General features: G+C 33.4%; 1 protein-coding gene across 3 annotated transcripts in view; it reads right to left on the reverse strand.

The window, feature by feature from the left end:
• Positions 1-154: 154 nt before the first annotated feature.
• The window catches only part of LOC117120398 (protein FAM13A-like), a 39,723-nt gene continuing 18,961 nt past the window's right edge, over positions 155-20,916 (reverse strand). For all 3 annotated transcript variants that reach the window (XM_033265438.1, XM_033265439.1, XM_033265440.1), the window contains exons 7-25: positions 20,167-20,270; positions 19,436-19,540; positions 19,023-19,105; positions 17,964-18,030; positions 17,300-17,411; positions 12,722-12,864; positions 12,175-12,247; positions 11,596-11,654; positions 10,901-11,211; positions 10,113-10,206; positions 8,694-8,753; positions 7,852-8,054; positions 7,248-7,429; positions 6,936-7,019; positions 6,740-6,817; positions 6,112-6,216; positions 4,714-4,868; positions 4,208-4,364; positions 155-3,752 (exon numbers count right to left, since the gene is read on the reverse strand). In XM_033265438.1, coding sequence (XP_033121329.1) covers positions 3,684-3,752; positions 4,208-4,364; positions 4,714-4,868; positions 6,112-6,216; positions 6,740-6,817; positions 6,936-7,019; positions 7,248-7,429; positions 7,852-8,054; positions 8,694-8,753; positions 10,113-10,206; positions 10,901-11,211; positions 11,596-11,654; positions 12,175-12,247; positions 12,722-12,864; positions 17,300-17,411; positions 17,964-18,030; positions 19,023-19,105; positions 19,436-19,540; positions 20,167-20,270 — 2,244 coding nt within the window. In that variant the 3' untranslated portion in view covers positions 155-3,683. The remainder of the gene's footprint in view (positions 3,753-4,207; positions 4,365-4,713; positions 4,869-6,111; positions 6,217-6,739; positions 6,818-6,935; positions 7,020-7,247; positions 7,430-7,851; positions 8,055-8,693; positions 8,754-10,112; positions 10,207-10,900; positions 11,212-11,595; positions 11,655-12,174; positions 12,248-12,721; positions 12,865-17,299; positions 17,412-17,963; positions 18,031-19,022; positions 19,106-19,435; positions 19,541-20,166; positions 20,271-20,916) is intronic.

A 20,916-nucleotide genomic window follows, 5' to 3' on the forward strand; every position in this document is an offset into this window, starting at 1 on the left:
TTCTTTGACGCATGCGCATTTGCATAAATGTCTACACACACACATACACACTACACACAATAAAAAACATAGGAAATAGCAAGAGTGATTACAATAGTTCCTATTGCATTACATGCATAGGAACTAAAAAAAATCAGTGAATTCAAACAAGAACTAAATGCTCAAAGCAATTAAATTGTTTTATTTATAAATTTACATTTTTACATTAATTACATTCACATTTCATACAAAACATAAATCTCCAGTGTTTTCTACGGACAAAAAGGCTATTTTAATTTTGCTCGTTGGATTTTGAAAAAATATCTATTATTAATCAAGGTATTCTTGTATAAAATATAATAATTCAAGTTGATATATCTACTTTTGCCTAAGAGAAAGCACGCCTCACAGAAGCCTCAGACATAAATTAGATAAAAAATAAACGAGTGATGAATTCAAGTAGAAATGAAAGGAAAGAGAGAAGTATGATACTGTACATGAAAAAGTGACATGCAGAGAAACAGTGAATGGCTAATGGTCATGCTTATTTGTGGCTAGCATTTTACTACAGCAAATACAGTTGTATACAGAGCATGAAGCTACAACTAGACATGGTTATTTAGTGTTATAAATTATAACATAATAAATATATAAGCAACACTTTGGTAATACCAGAGTTTTGTATAATAAAGACTTATGTACACCATGTAATTGAGTCAAACATGTTTGCCTTTTAAACGCTTTAAGAATATTCTATTTTTAAATTCGAAATTTTGTAAGTAGTGTACCTTTTGAATCAATTTGATATATGACTATTACCACATATATTTATAGGATAACGAATACTGCCTTCTATCACAAATCTATAATCATAAAAGCAAGATTTACATTGCTGATAGGACATCATTCCTTCAGAGGTTATGACATCATTATTTCTGGGGTATGACATCATTACCTCTGGAGACATGACACTGTGGACATTGAACATAAATTACAAGAAGCATAGCACACAATTATTATAGTAAAGCTTATTGATATTTTTAGATAACATACAATATTATCAATCATCAAAGAATACAAAAATAATTTTCTATTATACATCTTATATAAACTTAAATCATTTATCTGCAGAATATAGGATTTGCTCAATATTTAACAAGTTAAATTAACCACATAGGAACAGCAAATACAAAATCTCACACAGAATGTCACTATTTACACAATGTTATATTATATAAGTCTAAGGCCTGCCCAGCCTATCAAATGTTATTTGATAAAAACATGTGACATGCCTAAATATGGTCATGATGGCATCACATCATGACTATATATAGACATGTGAACAGGGTTTTTTTTCAGTTCTGACAAGGCTTAAGGACACAATAATCAATTGTTTTAAAAATAAAATGATGATCAGGAATAGCAAATTTACAGTACTATAACAAATCATTCTCAAACCACTGAAATTTTGTCTTTCTTTTGAAAATTAAAACAGCTACATGTAAAACAATACTACTCTTGCATAACATTGACTTGGTTTTTTTTTAAACTATGCATTGTATAACAATTTATTTTATAAAACTATGAAATGTGATTTTGTTAAATAACTAAATTTACAATTTACCTCTGTGCTAGTATTTTTAGTTTGGTTTACAACTTCAATTTACTTTGTGTGTACAACTAATTTAGTATTGTAAATACAGTGCAATTTACTTTTTCTATTATTTACTAGAATTTCCTTTAGTAAAAATTTCCTTCTTTTTTTAAACAGAAACAAAATTACTAACCACTGCTACACATGTTCTTAGAACTTGGCTCTATCCACAGTATCACATTTTCTTTGACAAAAAAAAACTGCATTGTATGCCCATATATAGACATGAAGTGCCTATATATGGTCATGATATCATGCTTTCATTACCATATTTAGGCATGTCGAATTAAATTTGATTGTCTGGACAGAAATTCAGCCTGAGGAACCATATTGAAAGCTTTCAAAACGTACAATATTCCACAAAAATGTTCATATAAAAAGAAAAACAGCAAATTTGTTTTACAATATTTTTCTCCTCTGGCCTTCTCTCCGAAGGCAAGCCAATAATATAGTCCAAAACACCAATAAGGCATTTAACAGAAAACCTTATTATTTTGGAAAGTGTTCATGTTTATGTGTTCTGTTGCACATTAGAATTTTGGTTTTGAAAACACACACAGCAATTACAACATTTATGGAAATGCTACAAGATTTTCAGTAGAACAACTCGCCCGGAGCTCCTTTTCTTTTTTTTTTTACTAACACACTTTAACATTAGTTATTGATTTCTGATAATGGTGTAATAAACAATTTTTATCAACAAACTTAATCACCTCACCACACATTTACTGTTACGCAACATTCAAAATTTTCTACATCATATCTAAGTTTCTTAACTGCAAAGTACTGATATAAACAAACAATAGTCGGACCTGTCAAGGGTCTCGCACTGGCTTGCTTGAGATTTCCTCTGGATTTGTTGAGATTGGGAATTTTTTGAAGATTATGCGCGAGGTCACACACCTTAAAGAAAATACAGTCAAGAGTCGATATAACATACACCTTTACCGTCAATACATTGATAAAACGTGTCACTTTGATATCCATTTAGTTTTTTTTAGTTTCTGCTGAGGCAAAGTCGAGCACTGTGACGACCACTACGGATCGCTAGCGCCAATAGTCGTGTTTGTACATGATTTTTGCTTGTTTTGAGAAAATAAGCATACAAACAGGACAATCTCATCAAAAATTATTTTCCTACAAGATTGCATTTTTAAATGTTTACATAAATAATGTGGTAACATAAAAAGTACATAACAAGTACAGTTTACAGTTAATACAATTTACATATATCTCACAGTTAACTTGGTCACATTTAATTCTTTGGTGCATATATTTTAATATCGATGTATCTAGACATCTACATGTGCATCTAGAAAAATACAAATTGACTTAAATTATAAAAACGACAGGTTTGAAACTTAAGCATCACTGCAAAAGGTGAGGATGCATGATAATGATGGAGATATCAGATGATAATGGCAAGTAGGAGTATGATAATGAAAGATGATGATAAGGATGACAATATAGATGGCCAAGGCTGACTGATCAGGTTGAGGTTAGTGATTATTATAACCATGATAAAGATAATGATAATAATGATGATGATGATAATGATGACAACGATAAAGAATTTATGATCAGGATGATGGTATGGCAATGATGATAATGATACTAATGAAGGTGGTGATGATGATGATGACAAAAATAATGATAGTGATGTCAATGTGATGGTGATGATAAAGATTAAAATGATCAGGTTGGTGATAAGATAATGACAATAAAGAAAATGATACCAATGTTAATGTTGTTGGTGATGATGATGATGATGATGATGATGATGATGATGATGGATAAAAAGATAATGATACTATAGTTTGAAGTTGATGATGATTTATGATGAGGATGAGGATTATAATGGAATGTTCAACATTCAAGTATGACGATAATATTTTATTATTTGAATTTGATCTAACGCATATTAATATTACTCCAAATCTAACGCATCTTAATATTATTCCAGTTCTGACATCTGTGGCAGTGCAAAACGTAAATGTATTTTAAATGTTTTTGTAAGTAAATCTTGCAACAGTTCAAATCAGGTTTAGAACTACAACTGTGGACTATCATCATGTTTTGAAATCAATGCATCAAGAAGCTTCAACTGCTTTTTCACATGCTGTTGAACAAGAAAAAAAAAATTATATGCCATACTGTGTAAGGTATAACAATTATGGTAATAACTATAAAATATATATCTCAATATAAATAATAATGCAAAAAATAACGGCAGTTTTTTTAAAATTTACTTTTTAAGAAATGTTACTTCTCAGCAGGGAAAAAAATATATACAAAAAGAATATACATAATAGTTTAAAAAAAAAAACCATAATGTTTGCAGAGTATAAATACTGTACATGCCAAGATGAATGACCAAATTCATATACAAGGAAAAAAACAAAACAGAAATACACATAAGGCTATGATAATGAAGGGAAACCAAATATGTCTAGCTTAATTTAATATTTTCCATGTGTATTTTTGTCTAAATAAAACTATTGATGATCTATTGATTGATTGATTGATTGATTGATCGATCGATTGATTGGAAGAAACATTAAATACTCCTTGTACCTTGTACTGTTCGTATTCTTCCCCTAGTGGTACCCAGTCTTCTTTTTGAAGTTTTCGTCCTTTCTCTTTCAGGAAATCGTCTTCAAAGTCTTTTAGTTTTTTGCGCAACTGTTTCTTGTTTTGTTTTGCTTCATGTTGTTTCATCAGCAATTCCTCTCTAACAATAAAGCATAAATATTAAACCACTCTGAAAATAAAAAAAACTACAAGTCCAGGGGTCTAGGGGGTGCAGGGGTAAGGGATGTAGGGGTAATGGTTTGGGTTAGGGTTATCATGATATTAAACTAGCTATCATGGAAGAAAACTAGTTGTGCTTTCACTTTAAGCTTCAATAATGTGTTGCAAATTTGTTTAGTCTATTTTTCAGACAAGAATTAATGTACATTATACTGAGAGCCTTTATGTAGTAGCCTAGATATAATTACTACTGCATTAAAACTGATGGTGTTCTAACAGAGAATAATATAAAATACTACAGTATTTGTAGGCTATATTAAAACACTTACAAGGAAGCCTGATGCAGTGTTAGCTCATGTTCCATGTTGATGGTTGCCTGGCCACTGGGACTCGGAGATGGATCATCAAAATCCCTGGGACTATCTACCTCAGGTATTTTTTGAGTTACCATAAATAATTTATCCAGATACTCATCATGACTTGTCTATTAAATGAAAGTGATTTAAAAATAATTATTAGAGGATAATTAGGTACAGGTAGTTAAATTTATAGAACAGAACAGTATACAGAATTAACAGCACAACTCATCTCGACTGATCCACCTAAATGCCCCTAAAAGGCCCTTGAGTTTCTTTTAACAAATTCTGTCTGCCCTTCAACGCAGTTTTATGGAAGTCGGTCATTTCTGTGTGTCTTGACACAAAGTTCCCGGAATGCCACCCTCAGCGGCGAGTGTGTGAAAGCACAATACTAAGTCAGAAGTAGAACCTCAAAATTATATTTAATTTTGTATGTGAATTTGCGAGACAAAGTTTAACTACCCGTATTTCTCGACTGACATGTCAATGTGAGCTGTAATTTGTAGGGTGTGGAGATGGTGATATCCTTAAATTGTATTATAAAATTTATGCCCACAAACCTTGTAGTTAATATTTTTCTTATCAAAGAAATTTTTCATTTTTTGGTGAAATCACACTCAAAATTTGGTTAACATATGTACACATCATTTTTAAGATTAAGTCACCTTTTTCTCTGTATAAAAAGCGTATAACCTGCCCACCCTGCTCTTTTGGACATTGATATACAGTGGGCTACACACACAACAGTTGTATTGCTGGTATTGCCTAATAGTTAAAACAAGGTACGCCTGACAATGGCCAAATTTTCTTTGCAAGTGAATTGTTCTTATTTTAACTGATTTCTTTCGCAACTGTTTTTGCAGGTGCTTGGCCACCATACATTACGGTATGTTCTACCACAAAATTGTACTGTACTGTCAGTACCTCTACTAAGGCTTCCCCACTACAGTACAGTAGGCTTTCAGCAAACATGCACCCTCCTCCTTAGGTGTTCATGTCCACATTTATTGCATATTGTTAGCCAAAAAACTTGTCGTATTCCTTGGTGAAAAAGAAGACAAATAATGTCCTGGGGTTGTCCCTGGGTCTCTCTATCCATAGCAGCACACAAAACTGCGTACCATGTTATGCCATGGCCGGTTGCGTATGAAGAACAACATGTAAGCATTCAATTAATATTAATGTTATTATTGTTATTTCTTTATAAGTATCATGTATTTGTGCAATTAAACTAACTTTATAGCGACCGACAAAGCTCCCGTAATAAAATAAAACAAACAAGGCTATATTTTATACCATCAAAACAAAAAACACCATTAACATTTCTTTAAAGCATTTAGAATCTAGAGAGTATTTTTAAAAACTAACCGGTGAAGCCTTAGCAACAAATTCTTTTGTTTCTTCGCCTTCTTCAATAGTCTGTAAATCACTTGAAGCTGCTCGAGGCTCTTCTAGATTCCGTCCACGCAAATCCTAGGTCAACACAAAAAATTTACGTCATTTTCAAGATTTTCTTCCTGTTTTACTTTATTAATAAGGTCTATCTCTAATTAAAGTCCTTCCAATTAAAGACAACTTTTCTGTGGTTCCAAAATTCACAAATGCCTTTTATCATTATTATTCGATTTAGAGACCAGAGCTGCTAAAGACCATGAAAACCCTGGTCCCAAAAATGGTCTCTAATTGGAAGGAGATCTGTATACTATGAACTTTCACATTGTGAGTGCAAAAATAATTATATTCAAGAAACATTAATTTAAACACCATGCATATCAAATTGTCTCTCTGGATCCTGAAGAGGAAAAAGACCAGGATCTGGGACAATGGTGACCCCTTTCTGAGTCTCCTCTATGGTCCTTGGACTACATCCTCACACCGTGCAAACTGCCCAACAACAAACCTGTTCACTCTGTATATAATATTGGTGAAAGAACAGCGAGGTTAACAAACAAATTTTCAAACCAAATAACATATATTCAATCACAACCAAACTTACATATCTCAATATCATTTTCTTAATACTGCGATATCTGTCGTATAATGGTCTCATCAATTCCTTATCTGCCTTGTTTCTCTGTAATAAAATTACAATAATTAATGATAACAATATTTAACATTAACAAACATATTTTAGAGGGCGCAATTCAAAATTGTTTCAATCACAATTTAAAGTGATCGTCATATTTACTCACAGGCCTGCCATAGTCACTTTCAAGTTGCAGTAATGCCTTCTGAACTGCAACTTTCTCCTCTTGCACTTCATCATAAGTCATCAACTAAATCAATGAGGAATAAATGATATCATTATTTTCTTGTTAATTATTTGCAAACCCACCAAACCACATAAAAATACAGTACACATGTGTAAACAATATTAGAAATTATTTAGTTCAAGGGGGTCTGACTAGTGAAGATGGGGGAACTTAAGCATGCCTCTGGTATGCTTAGACTACAGTCCACATGATGGATACAGCCCCCAGTACCAATTGAAGACATCAACCCACCTGAAGATCATGAGTTCTATTACTTTCTTGTCGTTTCTTTTCCAGCATTTCCTGAGCCTTCCTTAAGGCTTCTACTTTCCCTGATGTATCTTCTTTCTCAGCACTGAATAAACTTCTGGGCTCGCTAGAAGGTCTATCTGGCTGTTCAGTGTAATCTTCACTCCTCACATTTGCTTTAATCTCTGTTGATGGGAATAACAACTAATTACCAATAATATAATTCATTTGCTTTTTTATGATAATCTTACATAGACTTCATTAAAAAAAAAAAAAAGAAAAAAAAAAGACTAATTATGTACAGTAAAATGTAATGTAAAAAACGGGTGTGCATAAATTGAAAAATTTGTAAACTAGATCGGGTGTCAGTTTCCAAAACCTAGGCCTGGCACTGATTGCCGACAGGCTGATGGTGGTCACGAACCGACAGTGCAGCAACATGGTCTATTTATGAATGATTTACATAAAATTTATAAATTTATATGAAAAAAAGTCGTATGAAACTTAGATACATTATCATAATCATCATAATTGTCCTAGTTCTATGCTGAAACACTGCACACTATCAGTATGAATGGTTTAAAAGCTTTTTTAAATGATCGCTTACTTTTTAGATCTTTATTGGCCTGTTTCAACTCTGTCATAATCTTCTTGATATCTGCATTGCTGGCCTTATCACTATGGGATGGTTTGAAGCCATTTTCTTCATAGAATCGTTCTTCAAAGCGTCGGATCTTCTTCTTCAAGCTTCGGATCTTTCTGGAAAGTTGTTTCACTTTCACATTTTCACCATCATCCGTTCGTGAAGATCTACATGTAAGTAGTACACAATTATTATACTTAAGAATTATTATTATTGTTCATATTATTTAAAATATACTACAAAACAAATATATTTCAAGAGTCTTTCTTAACCAAAATAGGCTACTAAATTCCTTTTATATTGTTATTTAAAGCTACAAAATGACATTGTGTTAAGCAGGTATCAAAATTACGGTTTTGAATTAAGTATTAAAGATTATTTATTTTATTTATTTATTTCAACAAACTTTATAGAGGTTGACACTTCAAGCTAACAAAAAACAATTCAAGTAACTAATTATTATGATTATAATATTAAAATTAGGCTCCCGTGTGAATGTGTGTCTACCTGTCTCTTATACACATCTAGATGTGTATAAGAGACAGGTCTAGGCATGGCATCATATTACATATGACACAATGACGGTATCCCATCATTCCTTTTAACTGGATTTATTCTTACAACTATAGAGATAGGAAAGTGTCTACTTGCCCGTAGGCGGGGAGTAGACACAAAAATTAACTGCATAGCACATCCATGCAAATACTGAAGGACAAACATAACATAAATATCATTGTGATTAAGTTAGAAGGGTTGGTATAATCTAGCAAAGGTGATGGGTTAGAAGTTCTTTAATCTATACGCACCCTTTAAGGTATGGCTGTGAGTTTGGTGGAGATGGTGGGACATCAGTATCTTCAGGTACACTGAAAGCATCAACAGTTGTTAGATTTAGCATAATGCACAAGACAACAGTGTTCTCCCCAGGATGAGGGCCAATCCACTTTGCTAACAAGTCCTTTGGTGTATCTAGTCTTGAAATTGAGGGGGAAGGGCAGGTGGTGGCAGGGGTGGAGATGGCAGGGGGTGAAGGTGGAACTTGAAGATTAAGCGAGTGGAAGCTTGGTCTGGTACTGGTATTGGTATGGGCATTTATAATGCGCCTCTTCATTGAGGTTATAAAGCGCAGTTCTTTTCCCTGGTCATTGGGTCCACATGCTATAAGTGTTGCTGCTGCTAATCAGTGCAGGAGCAGGCAACCCCACCAGGTACCCATTTATACTCCTGGGTGGAGAGAAGCAATGCAGATATTAAGTGTCTTCCTCTAAAGGACACAAGCGAAATGCACAGCAAGGGATTCAAACCATCGACCTCAAGGTTGGGAAACCAAACTGTTCCAGCTGCAGCAAACCGCAGCGGTCACAAAATAAGGTGATACGAGGTGATTTTGAAATACTTGATCAAGATTTTTTTGGGAGAGACTGGGGGTGAGAGCTTTTTCTGGGGAGACGTTTTCCCCTGCTCACCACCTACATACACCTCTAAATAAGTCACCTGTGTGTTTATACTGACACCTAGGTTGAAAACAGTAAAGCAATCTTAATGAAATATCTGTATACAAGCTGAAATCTCCTCCCACTCTCTATTTCTAATTCATCCAAATAGTGTTTAGTTAAAATCTTCATAATTCTAGGAATCCAACCACATAAAGTAAACATGTTAGGACACATCACATAGTTTTATACACTGCATGGTAGGGTAGGATACACGGCAAGGCAGGACACACCGCAGGTTAGGACACACGCATGGTAGGACACACAACATATTATGCACAAGCATAACTATACAAGCTACAGCAAAAGACAAGCTCCTCAACAGAGGTGGCAGAATTGGTCTAGTAGGTCAGGCATCCACATAGCCAATATGTGATAAATATTATAAATTGAATAATAATTACATATTTATTGTAAATCAATGATGATTACAAATTAAATGGAGGGGCTGACATTGGTATGGACTCTCTCTCACCAATTACAAAAGGTTAAAGGTTATAATGCAATACTAGAGGCTTCTGCCACCCCTACAAATCTACCATGTACATCATTATGGATTGTATATATAAACATCATTGAACTGTCTCTCCTGGAATTACTATGATTATCCAGCTGCACTCGTGGCATGTTAGAATTCAGTGTATTGCACAAATGAATTATAACGAAGTATTATAGGAATTAAAGATGGGGACAACAACAAAGAATATAGATGAATATTATTAGGATGTCAACCTTGAGGTTCTCTGGAGTTTGCTGGATCGAGGTGAAAGCAATGCCTCTCCATCTGTCTTCAGAGTTACCTTCGATTTCCAAGCTTGAATTGGCTCTAATGTAAAATACAAATATAATGAACCTTATTAATAATATTTAAAATACTACAAATTGAATGTAGAATCTGATCTATATTTTCAAAATATTCATGATTTATCTATGACCAGTTACAAAATGAATAGTACTAAGCAAGTGAAGTGATTAATAATAATGTTAATGATTTTGCATCATCTCTATACCATTATAACAATTCTAATACTATAGTTCCCCAAATGTAAGCCCACCCCATTAACCCCATACTGGGTGTAAGAAAATGCAAACAATTAGTGAGCATGTAAGCCTAGATTTAAGTCTATCTTAAGCATAATTGAAAATTCAGCTATGGGCTAATGCCTCACAAAAGAAAGGATATAGGAAGGTCTAGACAAACCTATATCTTGATGCTAAATTTTAAACTTGATTCACATACATTTCTGTATTTTTTCTATTTAAAATTTATCCAAGAATACAACTGGGTAGATATAAACAGTGTAACATTTCAATTCAAAACTTAACTGAAGAGGATTGTTAATTCTAGACTGAAAATAATACAAGAAAATTACCAAAAATATTTTTGGGGTGGACATAGATGGGTATAAACTTTGGTAATAGTTTTTCAGTTTAAGTTTTATTGTTTAGTTAATAGTAATTGTATTGTTAATAGTAAAAGGAATCTGAAATGTGCATAATCCACTGAAAGGAAGTCTCACCATTTCCATCAACATGTTCATGCAAGCTGTCCAGATTAAGTGGTGGGATATCAATCTTGAGCATCTGACTGACAGACACCCCACTACGGTTCTCCTGCCCCCCTAGCATCTGACTGATGGACACCCCATTATGGTTCTCTTTCTCTCTTAGCATCCGGTGGGGTGATATTCTGTGGTGGGTTTCCTTTGATTCCTGTGTCATGTCAGCTTGGTATGGGCTTAGAACACTTTCTTGGTCTTTGCTTCTCAAAGGCTCTGAATCCATGATCTCATGTTTCATATCTTCAGGTACTTTGATATCTGTATCAAATCTAAGGACAAGATGTGCAGAGTCTCAGCCATGATTAAAAATTACATAGTGAGCCCCTTATAACTTAAATCATTATAACCACCTATATGAATTGAACAATACATTAATAATTACTGAATAAAAAAAAACTTTTTTGTTTACAAAATCGCTTTTAAATTGGGTTAATTGTTCACTGCGCCTTTGATAATGTTTTTTGAATTGGTGCGTTATAAATTTCTGCATATTATTATTATTAATATATAGAAAGTAAACATTAAGAAACAAAAAATTTGGACAGCTGATTACAAAATTCATATAAAAATACTAAATTTCAGATGAATCATAAATATTAATTTAAAACCAAAAATACCATAAATCTCAAACATAATTATTAATGTAGACTAACCTTTGTTTTCTGGTGGGTTTTCGTCTGTTTTTTGGTGGGGTTACTCTTTTGGCTGTAAGCTGTAAAACCAACATATGCTATGATACTTTCCTTATTCAGATTTCATTTGATCAGAGAATTTTAAGCAGGGGACGGACACAAGCACTTACCTAGTTAATGTCGACGAACTACTAAGAATCTTGCAGCGAGGGATGACATCTTCGTTGGGTGGAGTGCGCTGATGACGTCATCCTTCGGGAAGTAATTTCCCTCAAGAATGACGTCATCAATGGGCGGAGTTTGAAACCCACCAGCTTACACGTCATGACTCAGACTGCATAACTAAGCTGTACCTAACAACTCTTTTTTGCATCGTGCATGCCCTGATGAACACTTAGAAAGTCTAGTCGAAACTTCGGCAAAAATTTAAAAAATTCTGTACAGATAGCAAAATGCGAAAACTTGGGAGTCTGAAGCGCTACTTGAGAAACACGGTAATAATATCGTAATGCAGGGAACACAAATGTGTCCTATGTAGCCATAGATTGAAGCAACAGATGAAACCCCATCCTTAGTGTGTTAATGTTATGCTCTACTTACAGATGATAGCACATCAGTTTTTCTTGAGATGTTTTCTAGCTCCTCATCTTCTGCACCGGTAGGTAAAGGTTTTCTGAAATAGAAGATAGGAAAGGAAACAAACAAATCTGAGTCACATCACTTTGCATGCATATTATTATTAATGTAAGATAAAAAAGTTAAATATTAATGTTTTTGACTCTGGAAAATAGAATAATATAGTTAATATTTACTGAAAATACCATTAAAATGGAAATCTTTCCAACAAACATATTTCATTATAAAGTAAGTCAATAACATATTTCTTAAGATTATATTTAAAATTTTAAAAATTTGTTGGTAATTAAGCATTGATTAAAAATGCTATTATCATTGCAATACTACTTTCATTATCACTGTATTTAATGTGTACAGTGGCAGATTCGGAAAGGGGGGGGGGAGAGACAAGCCGGCCCCGGGGCCCCCTAAATTCTTTGAAGTTATAAAAAAAACTACACCCTCCCTGAGCCCCCTCTATTTTGAATTCTTTGATCCGCCACTGGTGTATAGATAATTCTATGATCCTTACCTTGTGTTTTGAGATGTCTTTACTGGAGTATTGGAAGACATTGCTAGCACATTCTTTTGTCTTCGTTTTGATCGTGGACTTAGTTCAGCTGAAAGCAAATCCTCTGGCACCAACAATGATGGCATTACACTACTACTTGTCCTCTGTAAAGAGTTCTTCAAGATTAACCATTTTCAAAAGCAAATCTTTACTCAAAAAATCATCTTGTTGCTCAAAGGTCACATTTTATATAAATGAAAACAATAATTCACTGTTTGTGGAAACAATGACGTTATCTTTAAATCTCTTTTAATAAGGTGGAAGGTAAAAGTAGAAATCTTTTGAATATTAAATCACATAGTACTATATCCAAATGCTGCCCTGAATGCATCTTGCATGTTAGTCTTGTAAGCCTCATTAGCAAATATGCAGAATGTAGGTAATTTCAAGGCCTCCACCAAGTACACATTTTGCTTCCAAGGCCATTCGTTTCATTGCAGGATAAAAGACCATTATTTCAAACAATATTTAATGGTTTTAACATAAATTGTGCAATGGACTGGGTAGCAAGTGATTAAATACCGATTGTATGGTTGTCTCTAGGCCTAGCTAGGTCATCACACTTTCTATGGCAGAGGCCTGTTTGTGCGTTATGGGCGTATCATGCTTATGCGGTATATGCTACATACGCCACAAAGTTCAAGTGGATAACCACATCAAGTTTGGGATTTTTGGCTCTGACAATAGAAGTGTACATTCAAGACTACAAGATTAATGTTTTACAGTGAAATAGCGCTAATGGGAATTACATCACAAAGACTGCAAAGGAATTTAGTATTGTTCGTAATCTAGTGCGAGAATAGAAAAAGAGGACGCAATTGCCTGCAGTAAGTTCAAAGAACTGTTCATTTGTTGGTTGGAGTACGAGAAAGACACTGTACAAAGCCCTAGCGAAAGAGCTTTTAAAGAGTTTAAGGAGAGTACTGAATTAAAACGGTGGTGGATAAAGGCTAGAGACAAACAAACTGCAGTAGAAAAGAGAGCAGAGGACTTTAAAATCCCCAAGAATAAAATCCCCCCACAGCTTTGGCACCCATTATTTGACTAAGCTGTCAAAAAGGCAAAGTTTAATGCAAGAGTTCGAGGAGAGTGAAAACACAACACGGGCCGACTCCATTGTCCTTCGTTATGTCTGGGTAATGAGTGGCTTCTCAGTTCTCGACAAAGGACAGTGATTAATTATTTATTTATTTATTCAACAATATTTCACGAGGGGGCTCTTACAGCGAGGCTGACTCAAAGAGGCCCTCAAGTTACCATATTTGATGATGAAATCCCAAAGGTACAGCAGATGTTCTTAATTGGAATGAGCCAGTGAGCCACAGAAAAGGAAAAGGTCCGTAAAAATAGCTTTAGATTATTTTCAATAGGACTTACTGCTGCAAACCACATATGTGACACGTAATTAATATTTTGTGTACTAGTAGATTTTATGTTTCTGTGTATGGATGTATTTTCTATATTCAGATTCAATCAAAACCAGAGTCACAGTTTGACATTTAAACTAAACACATGGTGTATAAAGCAAGGTATTATGTAAACATTGATAGATGAAGAGTAGGAAATCAATTCAGACACACCAGCAGAGTGCAGCTCGTCGATGTTGCCTTCAACAAACATTTCAAGAATGAGATAAAAAAGGACTACGACAATTATGTGACGGCAAAGATAAGTACAAGCAAGCAAAGACTTCTAATAACAAAGTGGGTTGGCAACGCCTAGTGTAAAATGAACAAGGACCCATCTCAGCAAGTTACCTCCTATAAGAAAGTATGCTACTAATGTAACGCTTGGTAGTTAAAGAAATGGTTAAGTAAAAATCAAAGGGTTGGAGGAATTATGTGAAGCCATCATCGATAGAGGACACTATTGAATATTCCATTTTGGCTGATGAAGACGACGATGAAAAAACATGATGTTCATGTTTTCATGGTATTTTTAGTAAATATCAGTAGTTCTCTTGTAACTCACTTAAAATTTCTGCAACCACACCGAATTAGGAACCCCCATACCATTCTTATATTCTAGATTAACAATTGTTGCATCTTCATTCGCAAAGGCATGCTCGAAAAGAAAACTTGTAACCAGATCAAGTATGAAGAAAATGATGCAATGAAGAAAAGCATGCGATTATTAAGTTCTGTGATGACAATCCAACTTGGAAAAAAAAAGATGTTGCAGCTAATTTTGACGTTAAACCTAACACATTGTCGGATATTCTTAAAAAGTGGGAGTCAATTACTAAAACTGTAGAAGAGTCAGATGCAAGAAAGAGAAAGTACAAGAGAGTAAAGTCTATTACACTCGGTGATGTCGATAAGGCTCTCCTAACCTGATTTTGGCAGAAAGAGTCAATTCCTGATATTCGGATTAATGGCGATATGTTGTTAACAAAAGCAAATTATTTCGCTAATGAGTTAAGGCATGAAGAGGGCGTTAAAATGTCATGGATTAATCGTTTTAAGGTGTGATATGGCATTGGTAAAATCCAAAAGGCCGGTGAGGTAGCAGGAGTTGCAGTCTGTGAACGAGTGAACGGAGGGTAAATTAAAGGACATTCTAAATAGATATGAAGCATCTGACATTTACAATGCCGATGAAACTGGCCTTTTCTGGCAAATGCTCCCCGAAAAATCTTTGGAATTTATTGGTAAGGAGTTCCATGGTGGAAAACAGGAAAAAACCTGAATAACAGTTCTTGTTGCGGCAAACATGGATGGATCAGACAAGCTGCCCTTGTTCGTAATTGGAAAAAGCAAGAATCTGAGGGCGTTTAAAAATGTGAAAAAACTACCAGTGGAATACACAAATAACAAAAATGCATGGATGATGGGTGTACTCTTTTAGAGTTGGCTGAATAAGTTAAACAACAAAATGAGACTGAGCAGACAAAAGACAGCTATGGTTGTGGATAATTGTACTGCACAACCCCAGGTTGAATTGACTTTAAGTGGAGCTAGTGTTTCTGTCGCCAAATACAACCAGTATTACACAACCGATGGACGAGGGAAGCATAAAAAATCTCAAGCACCACTACCGCCACATATTAGCAATTCGTAGGTTTGCGGCAATAGAGACCAATGAAGAATTTAAATGGAACTTGTTGGATGCAATTGTGACGGTGAAGAGCGCGTGGAAGAAGGTAACACCTCAGACCATCGCTAATGTGTATCGTAAAGTAGGCTTCATCAAACCTGATGACAGTGACAATGATGAAGTGACTCTAGTAAGTTTGATTTGTTACATCATAAATATTGCATAAAAAAAACAAGCAATTTACAATATATTTTTTATGTTTAATATCGACTAAATTATGATATCTGTTACTACTGTGTAGATAATTGAAGATGTCCCAGAAGAAAAGGACTTTGGCAACATTAGGGAGCATCTTGCAGAAAGGTTTAAACTTCCTCCACTGGCTGACTACATATCCATTGACGACGGAGATACAGGGGCGATAGACCAGTATATAGAAGATAGAGAGATCGTTGATTTGGTGCAGCAGACTGAGCAATCAGACGGCGAGGATAAAGAGACGGAAGAAGAGTTAGGTGAAGAAGTCCCTACCCCAACATTGCGGGAGATGTTTAATGCGGTGGACATGATCAGGAGATCAATATGTCTGTAGGTGATCTTCTTGATGATATTGCTATTATGGCCGATAGATATGAGGCCTTCTTAATGCGAGTCTCACAAAAAATTAACACAGAAATCAATAATAGATATTTTTTTTAAACAATATTTGTACTGTTGTGTTAAGAGAATGGTTAAGAGAAAAATAGGTTTTAAAGACACAGTACCTACCGTACGTGAGCAAGAAGCATCCCATTTATATACTGTAGTCCGTTCTTGCATGTATGGTACAGTATACAGCCACATGATTTTTTATTTATTTATCTTTTTATTTTTGGCGAAATGCATGTTATTGTCGCTTTAATTCCTGTGAGTTCAATGTGACGTGTTTGAGAAAATTCGCACAGAGCACAAATAAAGATAATGATGACGCCAATTATATTCTTAGTCTCGTCTTATCATATGAGATTTTGTTTAAAAATAAAAATACAGGAGTACTTTACTACAGTATCAAGTTTTTTTTCCCTTTATTTTTGAAAGATAATAAAACGTCTAATATGTCAGCAACAATGCAGGCGGCGATCTCATGCACAATATCGCGGGATGTAGTAGGAGGCGCCCTACTACTTGCACTTTTTTTTTGTTTATTGTTGTTGCACGCATGGGACAGCCAAGTAGGTACAGCACCACTTTAGGCATGTTTTGCAGAGATATACGATACTGATCAAGTACAATACAGAACATGTTTATTGCAACAAGACATTAATTTGTTTCAGAAAATAAAGGTAAACTATGTAAAATAAAAGTGGTAAAATTCTAAGTAAGCCTAACTAACCCTTCTTAGTTAGGCCTAGCATGCACACATCATTGACTTTTATAAGTATAGCCATTAACACAATCCCCAAATAAAGAAATGGAGCAAAAATAGTTTTATTTGTCAAAGAAGCTGCTAAGTTGCTGACCTACCGGTTGTATAATGATTCCAGCCTTTTCAAATTGCTTAAAAGCAGGTGAATCTAGCAATGATTTGTCCTTTGAAGAAGAGCTTTCAGAATCTGTCCTACTTTCATCAGTTATCCTACAATTACAATTTAAATCCATGAAATCAATGTTAGAACTATATTAATGGTGCTTGACGGAAGACTCGGGAATGATTAATGATACAAAGATGTTTAATATTTAAAAACTGGGGAAAAAGGTGGGTTTTGTCCTTTTTCCCCCAGTTTTTAAATATTCAAAAATCTGTATCTCATGTACTGTTCCTAAGTATTTCGTCAAATACCCTTTTTGTGTCTTAGAAAAAATAGCCTAGCTTTAATTACAATGGGGAAAATATTTTTTGACATCCTTTTATAATAAATTAGTTTACGTTCTTAGTGTTTATAGTTTTTTTGTATTATATGCTTTACACATGTTCTCATATTGAATTGTGTGAAAGCCTGCTTAGACTGGTTTATTGTTCAGTAACACACTTAAAATAGTTTACTGACAGAGTACTTGAAGGACGGGGAATTAACCGACAAAGCTAGGCTTAACTTGTCAACAGAATGCAGAAAACATATTTAACAAACATATCCACCGTTTACTGAAAAAATTTAGTGATAAAATGTGTGTTGGATTGATACATCACCTTTTAGTTGTATCAATTTCAAGTTGTTTTCTGTTAAAATCTTTACGTCGTTGGGGTCTTTGCGGAGCTGCTTAAAAAATGAAAACAAGATATAAAACAATTATCATATATTATGCCAGCACATAGGCTGCTTGTGTCCAATGTTTTCTACTACAAATATCTCAAAAAGAAGCTAGGATTTAAGCTCAGATAATCTTGTTCATTCTGTGTGTAATATTACAATGATTACTTCACTAGACACCATAACATATGCAGGTAACAATAATGTTTTACAACCTGAAATATGCAGGTTTATTTCAAAATGTAATCTAAATTTCCAACATTAATGGATTACAGGTTTTTTGAATTTTTTTTAAAGATTAGATTTTTGCAGTATGATTAAATAGTGGTAAATTTTTCTTTACAGTATATTAGGACTCGTTCACAATTATCAAAATTTTCACAAATGTACAAACAATATGCTAGGGGGAAGAGGGTAGACAAATTTGTACACTTTTACATATGCATAAAAATGTTGATTCAAAATAACATGCATTATTTAAAATAATAGATTTTTATTACCAATTATAATGCAACCATGGATATAATATACATTTTTAAGTAACCAAGTACAGTACAGTACTTGACTTCACAAAAAAATGGAGAACGGTTTTGCAAAATCAACATTTTGTATGTACACTTTCAGAGAGGAAAGAGAGGGTACCAAAAAAGAGTACTGTTTGTATACTTGTAAAAATATTGACAATTATGAACGACTCCTTACAATAGTGAGAATTTGGTGAATAGCATTTACGAGGTAGGCCTCTTTTCTATCAAGTAAATTTGCATTATGCATTATTAATTTTTTTTGGTGATATTATTTATTCTTTTGTGATTTGAGTAAGAATGATATTATATAATTTCAATATTTTCAACATTCTGAGTATACTTATCACCAAAACAATGGAAGAAAATGAAAATAAAAATTGAGATAAATTCAAATAAGCAAACAATTAGTGATAAATATAAATTGGTAGTGATCAATTTAAGACAATAATATTATTAGTAATGGCTACTCACGACTTTCTGTAGATGAATCACGTTCTTCATTCTCGCCAAACAAATGATAACTAATACTATCACCAATTGCCTTCTCCACAAGTCTGCAGAATTAAAAAGTTTTCGTTGTAAAAAAAATCACAATAAGATACACAAATTAGTGCAAACAAACTTGTATAAGGATAAATAGCTTTTCAAAAAATATATTTTTAAACCATATGTATAGAGGTTGATCCTTCTAGATTATTCTAAATAATGAGCTGATATCCAGGGGCTATCTAAAAAGTAAATTAGATAAAACTAAGTCTCATTATGAGGAGAGGTTTTTCAGTTCTGCGACACAAATTCTGAATGTCACTGGACTTGAACAAGGCAAGCATCTTAACCACCAACCTACAGTATATCTCCAACTGAAAATATAATGCTAAACTTACTCAGAGCAGGATACATTTGTTACAGGTGTTGCGGTGTTGCTTGTACCAGTATCGCTGTCCAGGTGAAATGGTGAATGAGCACGATCAAATGCAATATCATGTGGGCTAAGAAACATAAAATAACATAATATATATATCGTTAATAAATATCTTAAAGTGATTTAAAGGCATTTTGGAAAACCCAGAAAAAGCAAGCAGAAAAATGAATTGAATAATTAATAAATATCTTATATATACTGTGTAAATACAAATATTTGCAAAAGCAGTAAAATTAAATTATAACTTAGAGCTAACTTCAGATAAGACACAAATTAAAAGAAAGAAATCAGTTTTTGTTTGTTTACTTTTAAAATCCTGGAACTAAACATTTCTCCAATTTTGCAAATAGGAATAATAATGTTTACGCATCTTATTAATTGTAAAATATTTTTCTCCTTTTCTATTTTTAAATGAATGTTAATAAATCTGATTTAAAACATACAAAAGTAATTAATTCATTTTTTGAATTTTATTGTTCATGTTTTTTAGCTAAACACAGAGTGTATGCTAAATTCAGATAATTGTTAACTAAGTAGCAATTACCAAACCGATCACTTGCTAACATGTATCTTTAAAATAATGTAGAAAAATTACCTTGGATAAAGCACCTCATGTTCAAGCCTACAACCCTCTGATTGAATTTTTTAAAACCTTTCTACTACCATAATCCTATTGATGATTTGCAAGCTTACCTGAGTAATGCTGAAGACCCATTGACATCATTTTTGTCCATATAATTAGCTTCTAAATCACACTCGATTATTGAGTTACTATTAAGGTCTTTCAATTCCACAACCTAAACCACATTAGAAAGATTGGTTTAGTGAAATAACTACAACAAATGTAATATCACTGTCACAATCATTATCATTATTACTGCTATTATTTAATTATCTGCTGTTGTATATATAGCATGAACTGATAATGTTCAGACTCTCGCAATTTTGAATAGTAATTTATTTGGAATCTTCATTTTTGAAACTGTGGCACGCTTCTACTTCGTGACCAAAATACATAAATAGATCAACATAACAAATTATAAAATAAATTAAATGAATGAAAGTTAGGTACACAGATATGGTAATTAACTTGACAGAAAAATAACATTAATTATCAATCATGATATATAAAAAATAATCTTAAACTACTAGTTGGAAAATAAAAGGCTAGATCAGATTGCTATTCACTTAGTTTAAAAATTATTTTCTATATTTTTGTAATAGCAAAGTAGTAAAACATTGCTTCAGAAATCATAAAATTTATTTTTTATTTGAAGTTTAATGAGTACTAAAATTTAAACATAGAAAACATGAAATATAAAAAAAATCAATTGCTGATTCAAAACAGATCAAATAACTTCAGAGTCAAATTAAGGGCATATGAAAAATATATATAAAAACAGTAGTATAAACGCATCTATTAACGGCAAAACATATGTGAGC

Source organism: Anneissia japonica, unplaced genomic scaffold, assembly GCF_011630105.1.
Source record: "Anneissia japonica isolate Jap-2015-1 unplaced genomic scaffold, ASM1163010v1 scaffold287953_len805160_cov178, whole genome shotgun sequence".
Classification (NCBI taxonomy): Eukaryota; Metazoa; Echinodermata; class Crinoidea; order Comatulida; family Comatulidae; genus Anneissia; species Anneissia japonica.